Below are 18,166 nucleotides of genomic sequence, written 5' to 3' on the forward strand. Positions count from 1 at the left end.
TCTCCAAATGCATTTGGCCTCGGTAGCCCCACTAAAGGAGAACTAGGGTCAGGACCCAGGTGTCACAGTTGTCAACCCACTACCAAGGAGACAAGGAGCAGCAAGAGGACCCCGGAGCAGTACAACAAGCACTGTACTGAAGCCTGCAGACCCAGCTGGCCTCTGCTCTGCTGCCTCCTAGCTGTGTGTCCCTGGCCTTGAATCTCGAGTCTCATCTGTTAATGTGGGAGTGGTATCCACCTGCCTTGAATACATTTTGGTGGCGAGATGATCAATCATGAATTGTCAAGCATGGTGGTCCAAGCCCTGTAATCTCAGTGCCAGAGAGGCCCAGTCAGGATTGCTGCAAGTTCAGAGCCTACCTGGGCTACATAACAAAACCCTGTCTCAAAGGAAGGAAGGAAGAAAGAAGGAAGGAAGGAAGGAAGGAAGGAAGGAAGGAAGGAAGGAAAACATGAATTACTGAATAATAGAAAACTGGAATGCAAGACATTATTGTTACTCTTTCCTCCGTCTCAAACAGAGCCCAATATATGCACTCAGCAAAAGAGCTGGTAGATAGCATTGGAGGCAAGTGGGTGCCCCAGTGGCTGGTTCTTGATTCTGGAGAATCCTAAACCCTCACTGTGTCTCCCAATACCTGCAGGTTGAACGGCTCTCTCCCCAAGGGTGTGGAGGCCCAGAACAGAACCCTCTTCTTCCGAGGACCCATCAGCTACAGCCTGGCAGGGACCTACATCTGTGAGGCCACCAACCCCATTGGTACCCGCTCAGGCCAGGTGGAGGTCAATATCACAGGTGGGAATCTTCAGCCTCCCCTGCTACTCCCCAACCTCAGGTTCTCCATAGCTGTACCCACTCCTTTCATTGTACCTGGTGAAGTTTGTGTCTCCCCCACCCACCCCCTTGCTTCTCTGCACCTCGGGCCATGGTTCTTTATTTACATTTTTCTCTTGCTTTGTGTGTGTGTGTGTGTGTGTGTGTGTGTGTGTGTGTGTGTGTGTGTATGTGTTGGGGTTGGGGGGGAAGGGCATGCTATAGGGTTCCGTCAAAGTGACCTTCAGGGGTGGGAAGTGCTGTTTTCAGCTGACCACTTGCACCAGGGAGTCAGGCTGGCTTGATGGGACAGGTCTGTGGCCCAAGCTCATGTCCTCCAAGGTCTGCAGCTGGAGTTGAGGAAGCCTGTAGGGCTGCAGGGGTAAAGCTGGCCTCAAGCAGAGCACAAGACAGACAGTAATAGAGGCGAGTGTGAGCAAGCACCCTGAAGGAACCGGACACTTATGTCTCCACACTGAATTGCTCTTTTCCCAGGTCTTTCTCTGTCATTACACTAAGGGTGAGTCAGTCGGGAAATGAGTGCTCTGATGCTCCACAGAGAGACTTCACCTGGGATGTGACCCCAGCAGGCCTCGTCTGTAAAATGGGGGTAGTATGACCTGCCTTGAAGAAAGAGCTGCTGTCCAATGACACATAATGTAGGTCACATAACCTAGCACAACTCAGTCTGTCAGTAAGTGGCCATGGCTCTGTTATTATTGCCATGACCTCCGTCATTATCATTGTCATTAACAGAAGCATCAAAACAAATGCACCAAGGAGTAAATTGCCACCAAATTGCCACCAAACTTCAAAAGGGGGAGTGTTTTTAGTATCAAACCTGAGCTGGCTGCAGTGTGAGAAAGTGACACAAAGAACCTCCCAAAACAGGAAGGGATATCCCACTGCCACTAAATGATGCAGGGTATAATGTGCACAGTGACCTTTTGCTCCCAGGACACAGGTTTTGGGGAGCTTGAGGATTTGCTGGCTCTGAGATTAAGACATCATCTGTGGGTATTCCAAATACATCTGCACAAAAGCAGCTGGAACTATCCAGGGACCACACTGACCTGTCCTTGGGCTGTTCTGTCACCTAGGAACAAAAGGGTGTGGTCACTTAAACTCCCTGCCCCTGACTCTGAGAGTATTGGTAGGAGAAGAGGTGCCAGGGTTAAAGCCTGCTAACCGCCAAGGTAACCTGCCAGGACAGGGCTTGGGAGTTCCTATAGGGTGACAGACAAGCAGAAGAGGACTATCACACAATTCTCCCAAGTCTGAGCTCTGGCTCTGAGGCTATGGGGTTGGATGAAGAAATGCACAGCTGCCTCCTCTGAGAAGTCATCATTACCAGTGTGATGAGCAGTGTCACTTGAGGGCCAGGAATATGTCTGTGGAAGGACTCTTGACTATGTGGCCTTGAATAATGTCTTTGTCTCTCTGAACCTCAGCTTCCCAATCTGTAAGTGAAGGTAGTCCAACTTACATCCTATGGTCCATATGACCATGTTAATTCCTCCACAGGAACACCAAAGCCATTATAGCATCCCATCTGCCACCCAGGAACTTTGAGAAAATGATTTCTCTTCTCAGCACGAGAAGACTCACCAGAGACACTGCTAGGACAAGTATGCCAATCTCAGAATTGCAGGAGGATGCATCCTCCCTTCTCCAAAAGCCCAGGAGCAAAGGCAATGGTCTTGAGGAAGGGCTCCTCCTTGGGGTTCAGGTGCAGGAGCAGAGAGGAGGAGAAGAAAGAAAAGACTGGCCATGGGGAGGAAACCATCATGGGTACCCGGTACCTACTGTGGGACCCGTGGTCAGGTCTGTGTAGGTGGTGGTGTGTGCTCGTCGGCACAGGTGGTCTAAAGCCACCCTGAGAGAGCTCCAGTTGGAAAAGGGTCAACCATGCTAGCTCTGTTGCTGGCAAGTCTACCAGCCAGGAGCAAAAAGACAAGGAAGTATAGCACTCCTTGCTCTCTGGACAGGCGCAGGGGCTGTGGGTGAGCTTTCAGCCTTTCTGAAGGGTTCAGCCAAACATTCGAAAGCCTTTCCAGAGCTGTTTATTCTCTAAGTGGCAGGTGACCTCATCACCCTTCTCCCCTCATCAGCAAGTGACCTCTGCAGTCAGTCTCTGGGGACCACACCAAGGGGCACAGCTGGCCCCTGTGCTCCCAGCACACTGGTCCAAAGGCAATGCATGAGTGAGAGGGATAAGTGGAATTTAATATTTCATTCTGACCATCCTTTCAGGTAATAGCTTTGCCCTGGGCACATCTGGAGAGTAGAATGGAGAGCAGCTGGGGTGGGGTAGGCAGGAGGCACACATGGAAGGTGAGGAGCTGGGATGGCAGTGGTGGGGATGGAAGAAGGGCCCCAGAGCCTCTGGAAGGTGCGTAGTATAGCAAGGCTGGTTTGACTATGTTCAGATAGCTGCATGGTGGCACCAGGACACTAGTTAGTCACTGTCACCGTGACTGAACTCTAGTGTGAAATAGGCCCAAGCTGTGGCCATAGGGATAAGAAAGCTGAAGAAACAACCCAGTGGAATTTGTGGATGCACTTAATAGCTTCTGGCTCTCAAAGACACCAGTTTCCAAGGCCCTTGTGCTGAGAAGCAATTTCAGAGTGCTAACACTAAAGGTAGGGAGGGGTCTAGGGTATGACCATGACAAAGTAGGATATAGCTTTTGCCCCTAAGGGTGTTAGGAGGAAAGTGTCAGATTGGCATATTGCCATTCCCAAGAGCAGGGCAGGGAAGCCACTCAAGCTCAGTGTGTCTGTCCCAACTCTTACTTCCAGTGAGTGAAGTCTGGGCTCATCCCATGGGCATGCCAGTTGGGCCAGTTTTTTGGACCAAGGATGGTGGGCCTTCTTCACAGGGAGTGTCTTTGCAAGTGTGCCTGCCCAGACATGAGTGTGGGTGTGTTCTTCTGTAAGCATGTGTGAGCCAGTGTGAGCAGGCAAGCCACTGTCTGCATGCTGAGTGTGCAAATGGAAGCCTGGGGCTATGCTGAGGGCAAATGTGCCCGTCTCCAAGCCAGCAAATGGCAGTGTGTTTGGAAGTACGAGAATGCAGCTGAGCCCATTCCTCTCTGGGAGTTCCTCTTCTAGCTTGCAGGAGCCCTGTCAGACAATGGGGGGGGGGGCTATACAGCTGCTTCAGCTGTAGAAAAGGAAGACAGCAAGACTTCTCAGGGTATGACCCCAGGCCTTCCCATTCTCCCTGTGGCTGATCTCATTGCATGCTGGGAAATGTAGTTCTCACAACTTCCTGGCCTGATCTGATGTAGGTCACTTCCTGCCTGCTCAAACATTCAGCGTTGTTTGTGGAAGAAAGCTCAGACATTGTCTTTAACCCTAGATCCTAATTCCAAACTACAAACCTTAACTCCAGTTCACCTCAGGTCTATCCAAAGCGCCCCCCCCCCCCAGGGCCACTCATCTTAGTCTGGGAACTAGGGACCCAGAATGAGAAGTCCCATTGCTCTGAGGTCCATCCCAGGTTCCCAGAGTGCAACCCTTCAGAGGCAGGGCCAGGTGGGCCACTTTGTAAGAGGATGTGAGAGGGTTCAGCTGGGCTCCCGGAAACAATAACAAATGACCCCAGTGCTCGGTTCTCCCCTCTCTCCAGCTGTAGCCCTTATGGTTCTGCCTCTACCACAGGGACAGAAGTTGCTGGCTGACTATGACAAACGGAGGGGTGGAGGAGAGGAGCAAGATGTCCCTTTCCTCCTGCTGGCACATGAATTAAGTTCCCATAACCACCCCTTCCTTCCACCTCCCTCACTTAGTGCTTTTACCTTGGCATCTTAGCTATCCCTCTGCTCTACACAGACCTGACACTAGTTAAAACAACATGGGTTCCCTTTGATCCTAAAGCAACCACAGGACAGTAAACCTCATTAGAGTTTAGGAAAAAATAAATAAATAAGGACGAGGACTTGGGCTGGAGAGGTCAGAGGTAGAGAACCAAGGATAATGTGTCCCTAAGCCATTGCTCTACTCCTACCCTGACTCCTATAAAATGAGATCCCAGTGTGTCCTGGGCCCACTTTATCTCTGGGCTAAATGCTTGCACTGCCTGGAGTGAGCCTCATCTTTAAGGCAAAGCCATGGCATGGGAGAATATGTTCTTTTACTCAACAAAGATTTATTTGCCACATGATCTGGGCATTTGCGATAACTCTGTAAGCCAAACAGACCAAACTCTGTCCTTGTGAAGACTATGGGGTCCTGAAGGTGACACAGGAAAAATAACAGTTAGAGAAAGGTTGCTGTGTTGGAGATGAGGGACTTGTACATTGCATTTTAAAATATGGTAAGTAGGGAAAGTGTTCATGAGTAGGTGATACTCAAGCCAAGCCCTGAAGTAGATGATGGCATGAAGTTCCAGTCCGTGGCAGAGAACCCTCAGCCTGCAGGAAAGCAGGGTAAGATGGTGTCAGAGGTAGAGCAGGGCACAGGTCATGGAGAACCTTCTAGGCTCCGTGGCTTTGGGCTTTCTTTGAGAGGAAAATGGCCATTAGGAACTCTGGGCAGAGTAGTGATGGGATCTTGCTGGCTGCTGTATCAAATACAGTCCTTAGAAGCAAAGAAAGAGTGGAAACAGTTAGATGATGATAGCCATAAATAATCCAGGTGAGAGATGGTGGTGTCTTGGAGGAGGGTGGTTGGGATGGAATGGCGAGAAGTGGCTAGATTCTAGATTTATTTCAAAATATAATTTACAGAGTAGTTTGGGACACCAACCATTCTCATCAGACGGATGATACAGCAAACCCTGTCATTCTGTGATTAGTAGGGTCAGAAAATCCAATCTAGCTGAGTTAAATGTAAGAGCATGGTATTTTTCATTGGCTCTTTGCTGGGAAAGCAGGAAAGTAGTCATGGTAGAACTTGTGTTATGCACAGCGGTCGTGCTGCAGTGAGGCAGCCCCAGAGGATGAATGGCTACTTCCCTCAGCCCTTCCCTTATCCCAGAGGAGGAATCAGAACCGACCATGGTTAATCCTAATTTGCCTTTATTATTAGCAATGAATGTAATTAATATATTGGAATCAGAATTTTTTGTTTTGTTTTGTTTTTCGAGACAGGTTTCTCTGTAGCTTTGGAGGCTGTCTTGGAACTAGCTGTGTAGACCAGGCTGGCCTCGAACTCACAGAGATCCTCCTGCCTCTGCCTCCCGAGTGCTGGGACTAAAGGTGTGCACCATCAACGCCCAGCTGAAATTGTTTTAAATTCAATGAAGGGTGCTGGCAGAATGTGTGGTGTTAGGAAAGGTTTGTCTGTGAACAGGGACTCACTTTAAGCTGAGTCTGTAGTCCCAACTACTTGAGAAGCTGAAGCCAGAGGATCACAGGTTAAAGGCCAGCCTGAGAGACTTAGTAAGACCCTACCTCAAAATATGAAGTAAAAGAGAGCTAAAAATATAGCCTGGTGGTAGAGTACTTGCCTGGGTTCTATGTTAAACCCTCAGTAACACACACATAGAACCCACTTAGATAGCAAGCATAATATGTTAATCAGCTTTCTGTTACTGTCATAAAATACCTGAGACGATGAATTTAAAAAGAGGAAAGGTTCACATGCCTTTGACCCCAGCACTCAAGAGGCAGTGGCAGGCAAATCTCTGAGTTCAAGGCCAGCCTGGTCTACAGAGTGAGTTCCAGGACAGCCAGGACTACATAGTGAGACACTTGTTTTGGCAGGGGGATACGGTTCATTCTAGCATGCAGTTTCAAAAGTTGCAATCCATGGTTGCTTGACATAGGCTTTAGGGCCTATGATGAAACAGCACATCGTGGAAAGAATGTGCCATTCCGGGGAAGCCAGCAAACAGACAAGGGACAGGGTCCCCATAGCCCCATATCCCTTTCAAAGACATACTGCCAGTGACTGGACTCCCTCCCACTGGGCTCCAGCTCTGAAGGTTCCACCTCCTCCCAGGAGGGCCATGATAGCAACCAAGCCTTTAGTGCCCAGGCCTTTGGTGGGGACTGCAGTGAAGGTGTGTGATAGAGGCTTGTCAGACCAGGTTCTAAGGCCCAGCAGGCAATGGGGACAAGCTGCTGGCCACTGTGATAGAAAGTGGTCATGACTTTACAGCAGGAACTAATCTGCTGAGAGATGCGACAGCTAAGAGTGCAGAGACCCAGTGAAGGCGAGAGGCTCAAGCATCTCCCACAAACAGCAAGGGAACAAGGAGATAATAGAGGAAGAGAGTCGGAGGGGACATATGCTGGTGGCAGTGGGACCCCCCAGGACAGGACTGGTGAGTGGAGAGCATGACAAAGGAGGGCGGACAACCATGTCAGTACAGTAGGATCTGAGACGGTGATTCCAGAAGTTTCGTGATTCTATAGCCCTAAATGTTACTTCCTTGGGGTGGTCCTGTGGGCAGGAAGATTGTCAGGCTTCAGGAAGCTGGAAATTTCTCCATCCTGTATCTTTTTCATAGTTCAGGGTGTTGGGCTCCCGGGTTGTCATCTAAGCCAATATTTCTCAAAGTGTTTGTCCTACTGTTTTATTTTACTTTATTTATTTATTTTTGCTGAGTTCTAAGTAAGGATCAAGGTTCCATGCAGTACAATTTGGGAAACTATACCAGAGATCTTCAGAGATACAGGTCTGCTGCTGAGTGAGAGCTGTGTACTTAAGTGGCTTGGGAAGCTAGGAGGATCACAGTTAAGTCATGAACTGGAGACAAAGGCAAAGCCTCCACTGGGATAGCTGGGGAAAGCCAAGGGCCCAGGGATTCTCTCAGCAGGCTCGGGGCACAGTTCAGAAGCAGCAGGCAGGTCCTTCCATATGGATACCTCACTTTCTTAGCCTCTCTGAGACCATACCATGCTTCAGGACTGGGCAAAGTCCAGCCTCCAAGAAGCCTCTTCTAAGTGGGTGCCACAGAGTTCTCTTTCTCCTGAGCGCTTTGCTGCCAGCATCCTTGATGTCTGCTTGCACATCATTTGGCTCCATAGCAAGAGCATAGAGAGAAAGATACTTGGGGTATATTTGCTCACTGAGTAAGGAAATAGACAGGTAGGTATGGTCCAGGAACAGAAAGATCTCAAGTTCAAAGCCAGCCTGGGTTAGTAGGGCCTTTTTTCGAACCAGCCAAGCAAAGGAAGACACGGAGGCAGATGAGGATCAGCTCTGAGAACTGAAGGGGAGGAGCAGGCTGAGTGGACAGATGTGTAAGGCATTTCCCTTCTAAGGGCAGTGAGCAAATGGGACCCAGGAGACCAAGAGGAGTTTGAAACTGCTCCCAGAGACCGTTGCAGAGGTAGGCAGTCAAGAGAGATAGCAGTAAACATCTATGGACCAGGTCCTCTGTGACCTGCGCTGAGGACACAGTGGCGGCAAATGGGAGCATCTGAGTGGCCACAGCTCAGCCTTGTGATCTCAGGCAAGTGTCTCCCCCTTTTGGGGCCTCCATGTTTTCACGGGGAAGTCTTTCCCCCATTCAGAACCTCCGCCCTGCTCCTGCCTGCTTGCCAACAGCACCCCACACACTCACATGGGGCCCATGGGAGGAGTGTGATTCCGATGGAGTGAGCGATGCTGAATCAGGAGTGAGCTGGCTGCAGCAGGCTTCCAGGAGCAGATGTATGGGCCCAGACAGGCACAGTATCTTGGCTCTGGCCTTCCTGGACCAGGCTGGAGAGAGGACTGGACAGCAGCCTTCCACCCCAGATCCTTACCAAAGCCAGTGGTCTCCGGTGCCACCCTGTGGTCGTGCTGGGAATCGTCTTGCCCTGGGACCTCTTGGCCTGTGGCTTCACCTCACCTCCCATCCACCTGAGACCTGGAAAAGAAAGAGGGGGGGGGGGGAGAGAGAGAGATTGCCAAAAAAATTACCCACCCTGCCTTCTCTTCCTTGCACAGTCTTCTAGTCTTTTTCCTCACCTTTATTAACTTATTTCCACTGTCCATATCATTGGCTTTTCTTTTTTTTTATTTTGTCCTTTCTTTTTTTCTTTTTTGAGACAGTTTTACCCAAACTGGCCTTGAACTTACAGCAATCCTCCTGCTTTAGTTTTTTGAATCCTAAAATTACAAGCATGAGCTATTACGTCTGGCTCAGTCTGTCCTCATTATCTGCATATCTTTATGTACACATTTGTCATGCCTGGCAAGGCCTGTGGGCCATTAAACATGCTCATACATGTATATGTTCCTGGTCTGTAATACACACAATGGGCCTCTGCAGCCTCTTTCTGCCTGTCCTCACTTTGTGCCTGCAGTCTGTCCCCTCTGGTGTCTCAACCCTGTAGCCTAAGCTGGCCATCCCAACAGGTCCCCACCATGCTTGCCAGACCACATCCAAGAGTCACAACTGTAGTTTGTAGCATACTGGCAAATGACTAGCACCCACAGAGTATCTACTGAGCTAAAGCTTGGAAACCCATTTTCTGTGTGTCTGGAAGGCAAAAGAAATCAGTCATGGACTACCTACTAGACTCCAGGTGTTGAGACAGTAATGTCTGTATGTCAGGCAGAGGGACATTGGTGACATGTGCACAGGGTTTATATGCAAAAAAGGAAGAAAGAAAGAGAGAAAAAGAAAGAAAGAAAAGAAGAGAAAAGAAAGCAAAGCAGTAATATATCTTATTGGCTAAGTAGCCTTGGGTAAGTGAACCACAAACCACCCCTGGGGGGTGGCAACAGTGAGGGGCACACAGTTGGGTACGTGCAGATGTGCCTCTGCACTATGATGGGACAGAACAGGACCACACCACGTCCAGGGGTGGTCAGGATGAAAGGCTGGGTGCTCTGGGTACTTTAGCTGCCTCTCCTCTTGCCTGCCATTTCCGAGCTCTCAATGCTGCAGCTGACATGACATCAGGAAGGTGGGGTGCTAGGAACCTCTGGCACCAGGACTGCTCTAGCGTGGGGTGTGGACATCCTGTCCTGGGCCTTTCTTTCCCTCCCCTGCCTCCCGACACCCCTGCTGACTTGTGAAAGGCAGACACTGACACTGTCCCCTCCATCTCTTTTCCTCACCCAGAATTCCCCTACACCCCGTCTCCTGAACATGGGCGGCGTTCGGGGCAGGTGCCCACAGCCATCATTGGGGGCGTGGCAGGGAGTGTCCTGCTGGTGCTGATTGTGGTAGGAGGGATCGTAGTGGCACTGCGCCGGCGCCGGCACACCTTCAAGGGTGACTACAGCACCAAGAAGCATGTATACGGCAATGGCTACAGCAAGGCAGGAATCCCCCAGCATCACCCGCCCATGGCACAGAACCTACAGTACCCAGATGACTCAGATGATGAAAAGAAGGCCGGACCGCTGGGTGGGAGCAGCTATGAGGAGGAAGAAGAAGAGGAGGGCGGTGGAGGGGGCGAACGCAAGGTGGGCGGACCCCACCCCAAGTATGACGAGGACGCCAAACGGCCCTACTTCACTGTGGATGAAGCTGAGGCCCGTCAGGACGGCTATGGGGACCGGACTCTGGGCTACCAGTATGACCCTGAACAGCTGGACTTGGCTGAGAACATGGTTTCTCAGAACGATGGGTCTTTCATTTCCAAGAAGGAGTGGTATGTGTAGCCCTGCCTTCTGGAGCCTCTGTCGGTACCCACTTCTCCCTGGCCCCTACCCGCACGTCCCCTGCCCACCCCCACAGCCCACTGCCCCAGGAGCTCGACAGAGACTTGACCAGCTGCCCTAAACCAGCCCCAAACTCCTGGGGAGCCAGGGGAGCTCAGGGCAGACCCCACTTGGCTTTGTTTTTTTATTTCCTCCCTCTGCCCCCCTTCCCCACGGTGTTGTGTTCTACTGTGACTTTGGTGTTGCTGTATCTTTCCTTTAAGGACCCTATCCACTGCCCTCTGTGTAGGGAGCCCTGTTCTTGTCTTGTGTACTTGGGCATCCCTCCAGGGTTTGGGGAGCCAGTCCTCTCCCACCCCCAACACTGGAATTTGTTTGTGTTCTCTTCACTGGGGATGGAGGGCAAAGGGGCCTTCGAGATGAAGAGCACCCTCACCCCGCCCCACATGCTGCTCCTCTTCCCAGAGAGAAATAACCCAGTGCCCCCCACTCTAAGCTGATGCAGCCAGTGCACCTAAGAGGTTTTAGGGGAGCCCTCCATGGTACCCAGAGGGGTCTTGTCTGTGAAATAATGGAGTTGAGGTTCCTACTGGGGCCCTGGGCAGTGTGCTTTTCTGGTGAGGGTGGCTTATGTTCTTTCTTTCTTTCTTTCTTTTTCCTTATGGCCTACACAATGGAGGTTGACCTAACTCTCCTATATCCCTTTCCTTTATCCCCAGTCCACTCTCTACACGCAGGTGTCCTGGGGTGGACTCTACCCACAGTTCCTGTATGCCCCTGCCAACACGTGCACACACGCCACTGGGTCTATGCCAATCTCCCCCAGTGCTCTCACACCCTGCCCAGGCTAAACCCTGCCCCACGCCTCACCCTCTGCTTTGGCTCTTACTCCTTCCCAGCTCAGGGAGGGATCAGTCCACAGAAGCATCCAGAGACGGTGAGGATGAACCCCCAGCCACTGCCACTCTAAGATGTCAGTGTAGTGCCAGCCTTTCAAACAGTGTGCACATTTCTCAGATTTCTCTTAATCTGCCAACACTTGACTCTTCTGGAAAGTCGGGGCTGGGATCCCAGGAAGGAAGCGGAGGCAACGAAGTATTTATATGTTGAGGGCAGCCTCGTGGAAGTTCTGCAAACATAGTCTGGTAGACTGAAGGGGGCTGCTAGCGTCTCACACAGAAAAGCCAGTATAGATGTCACAGGTATCAGAGAAGGGGGGGCACCCAGGAACCTGCTGCTTGTCCACAGTCTGACCCCTACCATTTTCTCCTGGTGCCATGATGAGATGAGGGGGACCACAGAAGGGCCCTCCTTTGCATGCAAAGTCCCTCTTTGAATGGGGCTCTGGCTTCTTCAGCCATTTGGGGCTGGGCCATCCCTTGAGTGCATGGAGAAAGGCCCCTTCCCAGACCTCTGTCCCCAAGCTCAAAGTGCCTCAGTTTCTCCATCTGTGCCCCCAGATTCTCCACATTCTAAATTGACATGCCTATGTCCTGGGGTAGGCAAAGTGGGCTACAAGAGACCTAGGACCCGCCAGCTAGGATCTCAGCTAATTTAGCCCAAGGTGACACTCTGAGGGATAGTAAGTGTTGGGGAGAGGGGAGGCAGACCATTCTGTGCCCCACGGGCATTGACCCACCCTGCCATAGGCTTCCTAAGGGAGCCCCAGCCCTCACCCCACTCACCTCCCTGGTGCTGCTATTAAATTCCTGGTCCAAGCGCCATCTCTGGTAACCCTCAGCCCACCAGCTGGGGCCATTTCACCAGGCCCTCACTGCCCTAGTCCCAGCCCAGGCCGCCCAGTAGCCACGTAGCAGAAGTCTGAAGCCATGCCAGCCCTGTGGTGGCTCTCCCCTCTTGGCATTGGGGATACTGGATGGGGTGGAGTTTGGGGAAGAAAATTCTGGGGCCTTTGTAGCCACAGGGCAGAGGAAGATAGGGAAGCTGGGCTGCTTCTCCCAGCAGTATTAATGTCCCTCCCATGTCACATCACTTCCCTTCTCATGCCCTGGCCCCTCTGCTTGGTCCCCTTACCCCAAAGGCGGGAGGCAGAACCTTAACTGCCCCATAGAGGTGTTTCTGTTCTATGGAACCATAAGACTGAAAGGCTCGTCCTGAACCTCTTGTACCTTTCACTGTCACCCCCTTGTCCCTTGTTTTGTGATGGATTGAGGAGGCCCTGGGCCCGGGCAAAGCACCTAAGCTCCCCTCAAGACACCCGCACGCCTTTCCCCCAAGCAAAGCACAATTAGTGGTGTGCACACAGCAGAATCCAGGATCCCAGCGCTGGCGCTGCTACCAGGCAGCTGCTACCTGGGCTAAGAGAGGAAGTGATGAGGCAGGGATCAGTAGCTGGGTCTGGAGAGGAGGGGCTTTCTTTGCCCTGTGTGTGGGACAGTGGCAGCATCCAGCAGACAGTGCAAGGCCCAGTGCAGCACAGCGGAGGTCACCCTCATGTCCCCAAGCCAAGCTGAGCATCTGCCTTACTGCACAGAGAATAAACTTGGTGTGTTAACAGTGCCAAGGCCTCTCCAGTTGTCATCCTCACTATCCCATTACACACACACACACACACACACACACACACACACACACACACACTGCCCCTCTGCTGCCCTGGACTCCTGTTTCCCTACAGGTTTTGATATTGTTCTGATGTCCAACACCCCTCTGAGTCTCTTACCAGAAGGACTGAAAAGAGCAGCAGCACACAATCAGTGAACACATGCCCAGCATACCGACACACGCCTTCCACAGACCAAGCACAGACAGGCGTGTGTGTGCACAAGTACACACACGAGGAACGGGAAGCCCTTACTAACGCTCAGGTCCAAGACAGATGGACAGGGGCCCAAGCCCTGGGAAGGCGCCACCTCTGCCAGCCACCCCCGTGTGCCCCAGTCACTGGTGCAATAACTTCTGCCGCCCTCGAGGTGGGAGAATCAGGACTCAAGTCAGGTGGGTGGGGCCACTCCTCTGAGCCCACAAGATACCATATTCCCTTTCCTGGAAGGAGAGGGGGTGCTCCCAGGCCTCTGGGGGGCCACGTGGAGACTTCCCCAAGCCTGACTGCCAACTGAAACACCTTTTCCTGGTGAGGACAGGTGGCTCAAGCTGACCTGGGCCAGAGCTACCCAGAGCTGAGGGACCCAGTCTCACGGATGCTGCTTCCTGACCCTGGCTGTGAGGAATGGGCTTGGGGGGGGGGTGAGTTTTGTTTTGTTTTTTAACAAATGGAAACAAAATCCAGAAGAAGCTGCCAAGCTTGGTTTGCTTTAGTTTCTTCATTGCTGGTTTCCTCTTTGGACCTGGGGACAGCCCAGCAGATTCTCCTGGTTCTGACCTGAGGGGGGCGGTCCCACCCCCTTTTACTTGTATTAAAAAAAAAAAAGATGGGTTGAAAATGTACTGAGAAAAAAAATGTACTTTTTTATAAATAAAGTGTTTAAAACAAGCCCATCTGCCTCGTGTCTCTGAAGTGTGGTGTGTGTAAAGCTAGATAAGGAGACCCAGCAGACAGACAGACAGACAGTGGGGAGGACAAAGCACCTCAGATAACCAGAGCACCTGATCCTATGACAGGGACTCACTGATGTGTGCCACCAGCCACCTTGCAGGCCTCTCCAGTTGAGTGTAGGCTGCAATGGAGCCATCCTTCCATGAGAAGATGAGAGCTGTGCATAGCAGCAGGGCACAAGGGTTGGCTGGCGCCTGCTGCCCAGGGCCAAGGCTTGCAGGGTGGGGGGAGGGGTGGGCTCAAGAAAGGGATGACGGGAATACACAGCTGCGGAAACCCTGCTCTGACTAGAGCCACAAGCAGCCCCTTCCCCGTTCCAGAGCTTTTGCCTCACTCACCACCCCTTTCCCAGGTTGGTTCCCTCATGCCCACTTCCTTGGGATCCTGTTTCTCTCTGCCAGGTCCCCTGTGACTCTGAGAAGAAAGCCCTCGGTGGAGCACCTGCTGTATTAGACAGGTCTCCGAAGGCAGAAAGCGGGGCTCTATCCTTCTATTCTGAGGCTGCAGTGCAGCCCTGTCCCCGACAGCTCTCCCTGGTCACAGCCTTCCCCCTTCCCTCCCAGGAGGCTGGGTGGAGGGAGTTTTTCATGCCCCCCCAACCCCAGCCAGCAACATCTGCTTCCACTCTCCTGGCCTGGAATGCAGGACAAATCACCCTGAGGCCCTGAGGGTGGGAGGACAGAGGGCTTCAAGGACTGCCCCCTTCTACTCACCCTGGTGGCATCTCTTTTCACCAAGATCCACCCCATAGAACCCTGGGCTCTAGAGGGGGCAGGGACCACAGAAGCCAAGACAAGAGGGCTGCTTATCGAACCCTCAGGTCCACGTGGGAACAAGGCTGCCTCCTCCACACCTAAGATTAGATCCCCTAGGAGAGGCAGAATCCAGCGTGGATGAGGAGCCCACAGCTGCTGGCAGCTGGCTGGGCCCCTCACTGGACAGCTACACCAAGGCACCCAGGACAGACAGAGCTGTGTTTAGATGTTGATATTGAATGAGATGCAAATTGGTTGTCTAAGCGGTTATTTCCTCAGTTTTTCAGGCTGTCTGTTTAAGTTAATTTTTAATTTGTGTGAGCAATAAATGCTTAATTATATTATTAATATATTGGAAGAGAGCAGTGGACAGAACATCCTAATTGGCGTTTAACTGGAGCGTTCCGGCAAATTAGCCAAGACTTTCTCCAGCTTTGAGGAAGGAGGGCAAGCCAATTAGTCTCAGGCTCAGCCTCTGTGGGTGGAGCTTTTCTCTGGGAGAGGCAGACCCACACCTTCCCCAGGCCTGAGGCCACATGCCTGAATCCAAGGATACCAGCATCCGCATCCACTTCCTAGTTGAGTTAGGTTTAGGAGAAACTTCCTGCTAGTTAAGCCATGGCTTCTCCTTCTGTCCAAGCCCCAAACCCTTGGCCAGTGCCTCACTGCAGCCAGAGCAAGGAATCCAAGGCTGGCCGGAAGCAGTCCCTGCCTGAGTAGGGCTAAATCTGCCTCCTGCATGCACCATTGCCTCCTCCCAGTTGGTACCCTGCTCTCTAGGGACCATTCTCCAACTGAGTCTCTTGCTGCAGACAACTAAGGGAATAAACCTGATGTTTGTGATTCCTATATTTGATCACACATTCTTTTTCACCTAGGTCACAGTTTGGGTCACTGGAAGCCAGGCCACTGTGCTAGTCTGTGATTATGGCCACTCCTAGAGCATCAAGGACCCTAGATTCCAAATTAGTTATTGGCCTCCTGACCAAGGGCTCTAGTAGTGCACAGCTGTGTAGGGGTTCTGCAAATATTGGTGGGTCACAAGTGCTCTTGGCAGACTTCAGTCATTATTTGTTCAAAGTGGCCATGTCAATCCAACCCCTCTCTCAGTACGAGGAGCTGAAGTCTACAGTGAAAATAGGAACCCAGAACACCCCAGTAAGTGTATGCTGAGCTTGCTCATGAGCAGGGCCACCTCTGATGGTGGGGAGTAGGGTGTCAAGAAACTGAGTGGACAGGAAAACAGATCTACAACAAGTTACTGTTGACCACAAATCAATAGTGGAACATAAGATAAGCACTCAGGAGCTACACTGAACTTTGGGTAGAGTTGCCAACCATATTAGACTCATTGAGGAAGACTTCCTGGGAAAGACACCAACAACTGGTTTAAAACAATGAGAGGGACATGAATGGTGGCACAGTGGGTGGAGGAAGGCTTCTGATGCCTGGAGTAAGCACCAGCTGGACCCTGCTTCTGGAAGCACCTCTGTACCTGCCTCCATGTCTAGCAGCTTCCAGGAAACAATCCTCAGGCTTGACCTTGATGCTAACCTCCATGGTCTTCAAGCCTTGTTTTCTCCCGGTTTGATAGGCTTGATGGCAGCCATGCCCAGGTCTTCTGGGGTCTGCTGTCTCACACCCCATCTGTACCACCAACTCTTAGATGAAAGTCAGTGGTATTGTCCCCTCTTTTTCTCCCTCTGACAACCACTCCTCCCCAAATACACACACATTCTTCATACCTCATACCCTGCCCCACTTCTGGCATATCCAGTTCACCATGAATTCCAGGCTAAGATTAGCATAAGAATAATTATTTATGTCTGCCTTGAGAACCAACACAACAGCATCATGTATGTACATCACAAGTGCCATGAACACAAGGTACTTAGTACAGAATCACCTAAGGTATTAATTACTTGCCTTGTTACTATGACAAAATAGCTGACCAAAGCAATTTAAGGAAGGGTTTATTCTGATTTTGATTATCCACTCTCTGACAGCCTGGTTCATCACAGTGAAGAAGGCATGACATCAGGAGCCTGAGGGCTGGTTGCACCACATCCATAGTTAGAAGGTATAGAGGAATGAATGTTCATGTTCAGTACTACTCTTTTCTTTAGTCTGCAGCCCAGAGCCAAGGGAATGGTGCTGCCCACTTTTAAGATGGATCCTCCCAACTTAATTAACCTAATCTAGATAATCGCTCACAGACAAGCCAGGAGATTTGTTCCTATAGTGATTCTACGTCTTATCAAGTTGACAATCAAGATTTATATCACAGTTGAGGTTTTAAAAACATCAAGCCTTGCCCCAGGCAGATATAGGCAGAACCTCTGGGGCTTCGGAGGTTTTTTTTTTTCAAACAAGATAGTCAGAACAATCTAAAAAACATTCAGATTCAAGCCTCCAACATGAAGTTGGGACCATCCTCAGAGGTCAATCATGAAGAAGAGGAGGGTCCTGAGATAGGAGCATGACTAAGCATGACAATGTTTGTCTGTAATCCCAGAACTCAAGAAGCTGGGGTAGGATTGTGAGTTCAACACACGCCTTGAATAAAAAGCAATGCCTTTAATCCCAGCACTCGGGTGCGGGTGGGGGGGTGAGGGGGTGAGGGTGGGGGGGTGGATCTCTGTGAGTTCGAGGCCAGCCAGGTCTATTTATCGACTTCCAGGACAGGCTCCAAAGCTACAGAGAAATCCTGTCTCAAAATAACAAAACAAAACAAGTATAGTATTTGAAACGGCAAAGTAGATGGGTAGTCAGATGACAGGGCAAAACAGTGTACATAGGACTTAGGTACCGGATATACTATTTATTATCATTATTAACCACCAAGACACAATGTCCTAGATGATGATGCTTGTCACAGAGTCCAGCGCCTGGAGGCAAGTAGGGGCCCAGGAGATAGCCATTGCTGTAAGCAGGTGTTCTGATGCTACTCCACTCCTAGATGTGGGGCTGCAGGCATTTTCCAGAAGAGAACGGAGGTCCCATGGGACCTCTGTGAATGGAGATTCTTGGTTCATGGTGCTGGAAGAAGTGAATGTGCTTCAAGAAAAGGAAGTTGACAGTTCCCTTGGTAGCAAAGATGGCAGTGCTTACACCCTTTAAGCCCTTTCGCTGCCCGAGGACTGGCCCCAAATGTCCTGAGAAGGCCTGTATTCCACAATGAATGAAAACTTTGGGAGGATGGCTGATCCAGAGCCCTGCAGGTCCCCTGACCTCCTCACACCCAATTTCCTCTCAACTGAAGGATCTAGCTTGTCTTAGTGTGCTTTCTATTGCTGTAGTAAAACACAATGCCCAAAAGCAACTTAGGGAAGAAAGTGTTTATTTCATTTACACTTCCATATTATAGTCCATCATCTAAGGACATCAGGGCAATAACTCAGGCAGGGGCCTGGAGGCAGGGACTGAAGCAGAAGCCATGGAGGGGTACCAATATATTCCCCAAGTCTTGCTCAGCATATTTCCTTATCATCCCAGACCACCTGCCCATGGGTGCAGCACCCAC

General features: G+C 51.0%; 1 protein-coding gene across 1 annotated transcript in view; it reads left to right on the forward strand.

Moving 5' to 3' along the window:
- Nectin1 (nectin cell adhesion molecule 1) overlaps nt 1-13,825 on the forward strand; it is a 61,834-nt gene extending 48,009 nt beyond the window's left edge. Inside the window, exons 5-6 of the mRNA XM_051197200.1 lie at nt 647-798; nt 9,827-13,825. Of these exons, the coding sequence (XP_051053157.1) occupies nt 647-798; nt 9,827-10,371 (697 nt within the window). The 3' untranslated portion in view covers nt 10,372-13,825. The remainder of the gene's footprint in view (nt 1-646; nt 799-9,826) is intronic.
- Nucleotides 13,826-18,166: the final 4,341 nt, after the last annotated feature.

This window comes from Phodopus roborovskii, unplaced genomic scaffold, assembly GCF_943737965.1.
Source record: "Phodopus roborovskii unplaced genomic scaffold, PHOROB, whole genome shotgun sequence".
Classification (NCBI taxonomy): Eukaryota; Metazoa; Chordata; class Mammalia; order Rodentia; family Cricetidae; genus Phodopus; species Phodopus roborovskii.